Below are 10,324 nucleotides of genomic sequence, written 5' to 3'. Positions count from 1 at the left end.
GCTTCTACGAGAAAATTACCCATAAAAACTATAAAAAACCTAAATTTATAGAAAATCACAGAAGCAATATTTTTCATAAAAATCAAAAATAAACTCGTACAAGTCTTTGCACGCGTTTTCACGTCGCGGAAACCCCGAAAGCCCCAGCCACCGGATCCGTGCAAAGAAAAACTTTCGAAAGTACGAGTACTAGTTTCAAAACTTTGATCTACAGTCGATCTATAAAGGGGAAACCTTTTATACCTTCAATGCGTGCCCTTTTCGTATCCCGCTCGTCCAACGACTTGCCGAATCTCAAGATTGTCAACGTAGACAATCCTTTACACGTATCCACACGAACACACTAGATGGAGAAGGACCAAACAAGGTGTGCTAGCACCTAGGGTGTTCGGCCAAGGTAGGAGAAGGAGAGCAAGAAGAGAGAGCTCAAGGCGGAAGAAGAGTTGATTAGCCTTGAATGAGGAAAAATCAAATCCCTTCACTATGTGTGGCCGGCCACAATTGTAACTCATCTACAATTAATGTGGACGACCACATTAAATGGAAAGGAGGCTTGTAACCTCCATGATGTGGCACACACCTAAGTAACCATGATGATGTGGAGCATCATCATTGGTCCACATCTTGCCAACTCACCAATGAGGTGGCATAAAGTCAAGTCAAACTTGACTCTTCATCTTCCTCTCAAGTCAAGTCAAACTTGACTTAATCTCTCTCATGGTTAATCTAATCCAACCATTTAATTCAAGCCAATTTAATATAATGAATCTAATTCATTTAATTAAATTGATTCAATGAGTCATAATCTAAATTAGACTCATTGAACACATGAATTAACTTGAGTCCAACTCAATTACCCCAATTAGGATTACTCTTAATCCAATTTGATTCATCAAATGAATCTAATCCTCTTAGTTCATCATATGAACCTAATCTCCATCTAATTGTCCTTAGTGTGTGACCCTATAGGTTCTTGTAACGTAGGAAATGCCCCTAAACCCATTTAGGGGCATAAGTAATGAGCGGTATCTAGCAACACAACATTACTACCTAAGTTACAAGAATGTTGAGATCCAACATCACCTTGTGACTACTAATTGTGACTCCTCACAATATATGACAAGTGTCCTTCTATCCTTGACATCTAGATTGATCAATGTGAGGCATAGACCGTGTCATCCTCTAATCAATCTAAATCTTGAACTCTAAGTAGACTCACTAAATCAAATGAGCTCAATATCTCATATTGACTCATTTGGGCATGACCATGCACTTCGTGGTCTCACTCTATCAAGAATATCGATGTCTCTCCCGTCATATAGGAGGGATAGATCCCATCTACATCACTCGCATCCCTCTGCATAATTCGTTACATACCCAGTAATCGCCTTTATAGTCCACCCAGTTACGGGTGACGTTTGACGAAACCAAAGTACATAACTCCTTATGTAGGGAACCATGGTGACTTCAGGTCTATGGACTGGTAGTCATACTAATAGCCACATGAGAAAGTATATGACACTCATATAACGATCCATGATACTTTCTCATGGCGGGTCATTCAGTATACATTCTCCAATGCATACCCATGTGTAACTTGATATCTCTATATCCATGACTTGTGAGATCAAGTCATCGAGCTGACCTACATGCTAGTCTTATTGCATTAACATTGTCCCTGAATGTTAATACTCGACTAGGAATGATTAAGAGTAGTGTTCCTTATACCATCTCACTATCGATTCAACTAACCGATTGATATAGGTGAGAACCTTCTACTCAAGGACGCTATTATACTTAGTTTATTTGGCACCAATACAAGTAAGTATAATAACCAAAATAAATGCCTTTATTTATATAAGAATATGATACAACAAGTCTATAATACAATCATCAAATGATTGCCTCTAGGGCTCTAACTAACAACGATTTCTACATAGGATTTGTGTGTCACCAATTGATCACCCTTGACTTTCCCCACCTGGTCATCCATAGGGAATTTCATTTTCTAGTAGAAGATGGAGACGACCACCCAAAATTCATTTAGAGTAAGCCAACCTAAAATGACATTGTAGGCCAAGGGCGCGTCCACGTCTATGAAAGTTTATCAGCATGTTCTTATTAGGGATTCTTCTCCTAAAGATATGATAATTTTATTTGGCTGAGCGGGTGGCCCTCATTGCCCATGAACCCTTACAAATGTGTGGCCATGGGTTGGAGCTCGCTTGGGTCTATTTGCAACTGCTTAAACGCTTGTGTGAGGATGATATTAATTGAGCTGCCTGTGTCAACGAAAGTATGATAAATATTGTAATTGGTTATAACAACTTTAATTATTAAAATATCATCATAGGGGACTTCCACCCACTCTAGGTCTTTTGGCCCCAAGTTGATTTCAAGGTTGGCCGCCTACTTTGTATTGCAATCGACTGCATGAATCTCCAAGCGATGAGCGTGTGACTTTCTCACTTGGTTGGAGTCTCATTCAGTTACACCCTCGACAATCATGCCAATATCGCCTCGGGCTGCATTATTGCAGTTCTCCTCTTGTCAGGTTGGGTGCTCTAGTTGGACTCAAAAGGGAACTTGCGCCCGATCTACTCGCGGTGGGGGCGGGCGTTCTTTGGCGTCGTTCAGCCTCTTGTCGGTCTCTTCTAAGCAAGCCATTCGGCCTTTGATAAGAGCGGTGATTGGGTGATGGTTAATGTCGACGGAATCTTTGATTGTTGTTCTGGTGATTTGCTAGACTATAGCAATCCTGAGTGTTATGGCTAGCGGACCGATGGTATGTACACCATCATTGCGAGGCTCCCCGAGGCGGCTCGGGATATCGTTCTTTCTCGACCTCCACATGTTGTATGGCCAGGGATCGTGGTTCTTGATGATGAGGTTGAGGACCCGTTTGGGGTCCCTTATGTGGAGGCGCGGGTAAGGCTCGGTGCTTGGGCGCTGGAGCTACAGCCGATGCAGTGACCTCCTTTCTTCGGGCAGCCTACGCCTTCTCAATATTAATCAATTCAATTGCCTGGTCCAGCAGATGATCGAAGTGTTGGTGCAGCGGGGTCATCAAGAGGGGAGGGGTGAATTGCCTGCAAGTAAAAGATACCCTCCTCAAGACTTTCAACTAAAAAAATAATAGCAACAATTAAAAAGATTAAAATAACAGAAAAGAAATAGAGACAGAAAATTTAACTTGGTTACAACCAAGGGGATTGTTAATCCAAGGTGGTGGAAAGCGCACTAAGAAAAAGTTTCCTTTCTCTGAAGGCGGAGAAGCCTTTTACACACTAAAGCTCTTACAAGTTGCTAGGAATTTGATACTGAGTTGATTGATTAATTTCCTAGCTCCAGGGGCCTTTATATAGCTCCTGGAAATCTTATCCTGAGTGTTGAAGGCGCCTCCAAGAGGGTTGAGGGCGGCTCCAAGCAGTTTGACTGGATAAAGCTCTATCCGGTTGCAAACGGGTACGAAGATTAGGTCTGAGGCGCCTCCAATGCTCTTGAAGGCGCCTCAGACTGGTCTGAGGCACCTTCAAGGTGATGGAGGCCCCTCGAACTGCATAGTATAAATAGTTTCTAGCTTCTCTTTTTCCTCTTCTTCCGAAGCTCCGATCGCTTGGGTGATTTCGGTCAATCGAAATAAGGCTCACCCGAATCCAATTTCTGGCCTTCTCCTCGAGCAGGCTTCCGACCCGGCTTCTCGTCCCTCGAACGCTGTCCACATTCTTCTCGTCCACCGGTGTACTCTTCCGCAGCTATTTCATCCTTCGGACGCACCGAGCCCGTCTGCTCCCTTCCCGTGTCATCCTTCTCGCTAGCTGTGTCTTCCACTCAACTTCTTGCACTCCTAAGTTCTTGCACACTTAGACATAGGGATCAAATAACAAAGCAGGACCTAACTAACTTGGTTGATCATATCAAAACAATCACGGGGTCCAACACGAAGTTCCTTGGAAGTCTCCTAACTAAGGAGCAGAAGAAATCATTATCGGCAAAGCCTTGGGAGAAGATGCTCACCAGAATTTCAATGGTGGTCATAGGAACATCCATGGCTACTTAATTGAATTTTTTGATATAAGCCCTGAGTGTCTCTTTAGGCCCTTGCTTGAGCGAGAAAAGGTTTAGGGGTGTCTTCTAGTAACAGCGACTTCTGGCGAAGTGATGAAGGAAAACTTTACGAAAATCCTTAAAATTGCGAATGGATTCAGGCGGAGTGCGGAAGAGTGCTCGATGGTGTGGAACTGGTGAGGGAGACGCCGGTAGGAAATGATCTAGGCCCTCCTCCATAACTCCTCATTCCCTCTGATGGGATGTCGTTGATGCAACGGGATTGAGTGGTGACAGAGTACCATCGGTAGCTACTTGTTGTTGTTATTGTTGCTATTACAATCATTTTTGTGCTCGACCGTTGATGAGCAGATCCAGATCTTCTTGTATTAGGGCAATGTTGGTGAGTCGTCTAGCTTCTTCCATCTTTAATCTTTAGATTCAGGCAAAAGTTTCCATAGATGACACCAAATTTAATCTTGTTTGAAAACTATAGAGATGACGTGCTAGGCATGGTGGCTTGATGGTTGACTGGTAGAAGATTTTTTACTCCACGGGAGAGCTTCCTTTAGATCCTTCACCTCGGAGACAATCCAACAAAATGTCAGTGACTATAAACCAGGGGGAGTCCCTAGTGAAGGCCCTCCAACGCTCAAGTCCATACAAGTCCGGACGAGTGAATGAAGAATAGTAGAGAGCATGCATACGAGAGTTAGTTGTAAATATTCAGAGAATGTACTTCTACCCGGGAGAGGACTCCCCCTTTATGTACCATCTTACATAACTTCCACAATCCTAAGATGACAAAGTGTGTCAGAGTTTGTTAGATAAAAGGAAGTGTACAACTTAGCCAATGTGCAATAATTATCCAAGGAATCTTCCCTTTATCCACATGTATACTTCTTTTATCGTTTATAGCTCATGCCCTTGCTAAGGTTGTTGAGGAAATATGTTGTTATAAATAGTTTGCTGATGGGAGACACAATGGTCTCTGAAGAAGGTTCTAGAAGAATATTTTTTGACACCGGGTTATTATTCTGAGAAGTGGTTAGAATTCTCTAATCATGTTTATCAGCTGAGTATATCCCGGTCGGCCGACCGTCTCTATGCATGTCCTCACATTAAGATGCTTTGTTATGTATTGAAGGCTATGTAGAAACCTATTTGGGAATCCATCTGGAAAGCAATATGATAACCTATGCGTTCTAGAAAAAATCCATCTAATAACCTATGCGTGTTATAAATCCATTCAAGCAGCAATATGAAGATAAACATCTTAGGCCCAATCAGTCTTTTGTCTGGTCGAGCATATAATGGGCTTATGAAGAGATAAAACTATGTTCTGAGAGGTTTGGTCAGTATTTTGAGTAAAGCAGTCAATTTGGGCCAAACAATTTAAGCGGGTTGGGTTGAAATTTTATCAATCCAATCATGTCACGAGCCGACCAGCATAAGCTAAGTTTTATGTCAATTTATTATATTTCTTTGTTATAATTTTAAAATAAAACATTTGAACGAACATCTATTGAGGACAAACTCCAAGAGACACGTTTAAGATGGTACGGACATGTACTTAGACGACCAATAAATGCTCCAGTTAGACGATGTGAAACTATGATAAACATGCATATCAAACGAGGAAGAGGAAGACCAAAAAAGACTTGGTTAGCAAAAATAAAACAAGATAAAATTTATTTAAATATAGATGATGATATAATAGGAGATAGAGCTCAATGGCGTAAAAGGATTCATACAGCCGACCCCACCTAGTGAGAAAAGGTTTGGTTGTTGTTGTTGTTGTATAATTTTAAAATAAAAATAATACTTTTCATCGAACATAAGTAATTGTTTGTGTTTATTTATATTTAAAATACATATTTATAGATATATTTGATTGATGAAATATTCCGAAGTAAAACGTCAAAGATATGAAATATTTTTTTATTTTTTTTTTTAAAAAATTGATGGACCCCCAGGTTGGCCCATTAATCTACAATTCACCTTGGATTGGGTTGGGTTGGAAATTTCCCAACCTGCCAAGTTGACGGATCAGCTTGCCCCGCCCCGCCAAATGGTTGACCTGCCACGGGCCGACCCGCCACGGGTTGACCCGTCTGACAGCTCTAATTTTGAGCCAAAGTGCCTTAGGCCCAGTCTTTGCCCAGCCGACATATAGAAATTTGTAAGTAAAGTGCACTCAGCATTCTGACTAGATTTATAAAGCTATCTTACACTTAGGCGTAGAAGAGACGGGTATGAAGTCATATAAACCCGTTCGGTACTATTATTAAACGGATACCTATAGGATTGACCAGTGATCAGGTCGACCGGGCATATATAGAGAGGCTCATACAGAGTAAGGATTTTGACCCTCCCTTTGACTAGGCCTATGGCTGATCAAATATTAGGTAGGTCAGTCATTCCGGTCGGCTTGTAAGGACGACCGTCCTTAAACTCAATCAACTATTGAGTGACCGGGTACGTTGTCTCTTTAGTTTAAGGGTAAAGCACTAAACCCTTTATGTTCGACCGACTTAAGGATCGGTTAGCATTTTTTCGCACGGCTTGGATTCCATCCAGGTCGATTCAACGAGCCTTAGTGCTGGGCATCCAATCAGAGCCAGATGGAGAGATGCCCTCCTCCATTGACTTTGACTATCATATCTCCTTGACTTTGACCATCATGTCATCTATTGGATCCGCTCGTTATAACCCGTATCAAGTATATTTTAATTTGAATAAAATATGATAGACTCTAAAATTATAGGGTTAAGTCTAATCTGAATTAGACTCATTGAGTTAGACTTATATGAATTCAACTATTGGATTTTTGGATTGAGTCTAATCCGAATTAGATTCTTTGGATTAGATTCAACCACTAAAGAGGATTAGATTCATTAGGATTAATGTCCATTAAATAGATTAATGGAGCATTAATGAGAGGAGGGTCAAAGGACAAAAAACCCTTGGTATTCATTGGATAAATATAAAATGTTTTAGGCATTGTATTTTAGTTAGGATTATTGAATCTTCTTCTTCTTCCTCTTCTTCTTCCCTTGGGTGAACACCCTCTTGTTGCTAGCACAAAAAGGTTGTTCTTCTCCGAATATGAGTTCACACGACGAACGTGGAATGTGTTCATGTGGATACCAAAGAGGTGTGACCGCTCTGATCGTGCTGAGATCCGATGAATCAAAGTTGCTGCTAGAATTGTATCGTTCACTCAACAAAGATAACTATTCTATCTTGATAGAGTAGAATAACGTGTATATTATATTCACATGGATCTCTAAATGGATCGTTTTCTCACTGCGCATGTTATTATTTTTCACATAAGATCCCTACACATTTCCCAATTAATTGGGATTGGAGGGCATTTCCCCAATTGATTGGGACTAGTTCCTTCACGATTCTTTTGCGATAAATTCATTCTCAATCGATTGATGATGCCGGAATCAATTGCCTAATTAATTCTGGATTGAAAACTTTAGTTATTTTGGTCGAAAATAGAATTAACTGATGTTTTATCGGTTCTATCGGTTCAATTTTTTTGAAAAATTCGATCAGTTAGTTCAAAATAAGTTCGGTTTGTTCGATAATTAGTTTAATCGGTTCGGTCGATTTGATTTTAATTGATTGCTCAACTCTATGTAACCATTAGAGTATTTGAGATGGACTATGTAAGTGTAACAAATAGAATGGTTTTTTTAGGAGATTGGTTGATTGGTAATGGAGAAATTAACTAATGATTAAGATCATCCACATTGGTATTTGGTATTAATATATTGATATTATAATATCCAAATAGAACAGTTATAAATCAATATGGATGGATGTTAACACATGAACTGTGTTTAATTTTTTAAATGGGGTTAATGAGCATATTTTATATAAAAAAAATTAAAATAAAAAAATAAATTTTGGATATAAAGAATAAAGATGTATAAATAAATAGTGAGATCCATAATTAACCAATGTTAATGTTAAAATGAATATAAATATATTAATATAATGGATATACAGATGATATATATTAACGTTTAAATGATCTAAGTTGATTAATGAAATAAGAATCTAGATCGAGTAGATTAGAAAGTCAGCATTTTGGAAGTGGGTCTAGAAGTCAAGAACTAGGCGATGGCTGGGAGCCTGGGAGCTAGTTGTAGACTAATTAATACTTTTATCGATTTTATTTACTTTTGAAGTGACCTTTTATTAATTTGATCATGATTTGATAACACAATTTTCCATAGACGTCCATAATGTCTATATGTATTTAGCTAATTGATTACATACAAATTATATATGATTTAAACGATGGTCGTCTTATTGTATCCGCCGGCGAAGTCAGCATCGTCGGCCACCTCATTCTCACCGGACAACTCCTCCAGCGATTTCCCCTTCGACTCTGGCACCAGGAACGTGAAGAGAAATCCCAGGAAGCAACAGATGGAAAGCACGAAAAGTGAGTTCCTGACGCCGATCCCTGGCGGGTACCCGCGATCGGTCAAGGCCCTATTCGTGTTCTGCGCTGCGTAGAGGAAGCCGAAGGATCCCACGATGGCCCCGGCCTTCCCTGCTGCAGCTGAGATACCGTGGCACGTTGACCTCAACCGGGCAGGGAAGATCTCCGCCGGCACGATGAAGGTGGTGGCGTTGGGTCCGAAGTTGGCAAAGAAGAAGGTGAAGCCGTACATGACGACGAAGCCGATGTGGTTCCCGGGCGTGGTCCAGTGGTGGTAGGGAATGGCGAGGCCGAGCATGAAGACAGTCATCATGAAGAACCCCATCAGCTGGATCGCGAACCGCCCCATCTTATCGATGAAGGCGACGGTGAACCAGTAGCCCGGAACGGTGCCACAGAGCGCGACAAGCGTCTGCGCGCGAGCAATGCGGTACACTTCCTCCAGCGCGTTCATCGTCCTCGCCTTGGGGAGCCAACCGATGGCGCTGAAGATGTCCTTCTGGAACAGGTTCTGACTGTAGAAGGCGATGTCGAGGAGGAACCAGGTGGTGGTGGTGCCGAGGAGGTGCAGGCCGTGGCGCCGGGCGAACTCCCTCGAGAAGAGTCCGAAGTTATTCGCCTTCTTCGAGGTCAGCTGCTCCACCTTTTCCTGCTCCTCCACGATTTCGACCTGAAGAACCTTGGACATGTCGGCGGCAGCCTGCTTCGCGTTCTTCGCCACCAGAGCGGTGTACCGCGCCGTCTCCGGCATCTTCATCCGCCAATAGTAGGTCAGCACCGCCGGCGCAGCGCCGAGCATGAGAATGATTCGCCAGACGAAGTCGGCCTCAGGGACTGTGGAGCCGACGCGGTCAACTTGATAAGCGGGTGCGTGGAAGCGGTTTTTGAAGGCCGTGGAGACGATGATTGCAACGATACCTCCTGTCAAATTCCCAAAGCCCTGCATCGCGAAGACCGCGGCTATGAAGGCGCCGCGGGTTCTCTTATTCGCGTACTCAGACATGATGGTTGCCGAGAGCGGGTAATCGCCACCTATGCCGAAGCCGAGCCAGAAGCGGAAGAAACAGAGAGTCGCCATGACGCCCTTGGCGGTTTTTCCGAAGGAGAGGCCGGAGGCGAGGGAGCAGATCACCATGAGCATTAGGGTCATGCCGTAAACTCGCTTCCGGCCCATCTTGTCTCCGAGCCAGCCGAAGAAGAGCTGGCCCGCGAGGGTGCCGCAGAAGGCGACGCCGTTGACGGCGGCGGAGACGTTGGGCGGGAGCGTGCCGGGGGCGTCGGAGTTGGGAACGTAGTAGTAGATGCGACCCAGCAGCTTGGTCACGAGGGAGATGCAGAAGAGGTCGTAGGCGTCGGTGAAGAAGCCCATGCCGGCGATCACGATCGCCGTGAAGTGGTACCACTGCGTCTTCGCTCCATCCAGCGCGTTCAGCACTTGGAGTTGTCCTCTCGCCATTGATGATTTACTCTTCGATTCCTCCCCTGTTTCAGTCACGAGAACATTGATACGTTTAAATAAACGGCGCATCGAATTCCATATTATTTAAAAACTGTTGCGTCAATGAGTAAATGTGATTTCATTTAGTCAACTAAGTCGGCTGCTGGCTTGTTTTTCTTAACGTTATGTCCTCTTGGATGATGTAATGATTAATATATGAAATGATGTTATCATGAAATTTGAAATTTAAATTTTAATAAAATCGAGATGAATGTATTCTTTACATAATAATTATTATTTTAAAAATTAATAATCATTTATGATTTACCTTTTCTTCTCTGTATTAATTTTGATGAATTAACGCGAGAACGAAA

General features: G+C 42.4%; 1 protein-coding gene across 1 annotated transcript; it reads right to left on the bottom strand.

The window, feature by feature from the left end:
• Window positions 1–8,234: 8,234 nt before the first annotated feature.
• On the bottom strand, window positions 8,235–10,019 carry LOC121975087 (probable inorganic phosphate transporter 1-4). Its single transcript, XM_042526484.1, has one exon. The coding sequence runs from the start codon at window positions 9,966–9,968 to the stop codon at window positions 8,358–8,360; it is 1,611 nt and encodes a 536-aa protein (XP_042382418.1). The 5' UTR covers window positions 9,969–10,019; the 3' UTR covers window positions 8,235–8,357.
• Between the last annotated feature and the right edge of the window lie 305 nt (window positions 10,020–10,324).

The sequence above is a fragment of the Zingiber officinale genome, chromosome 4B, assembly GCF_018446385.1.
Source record: "Zingiber officinale cultivar Zhangliang chromosome 4B, Zo_v1.1, whole genome shotgun sequence".
Lineage (NCBI taxonomy): Eukaryota > Viridiplantae > Streptophyta > Magnoliopsida > Zingiberales > Zingiberaceae > Zingiber > Zingiber officinale.
This window is presented reverse-complemented; position numbering and strand designations above follow the sequence as displayed.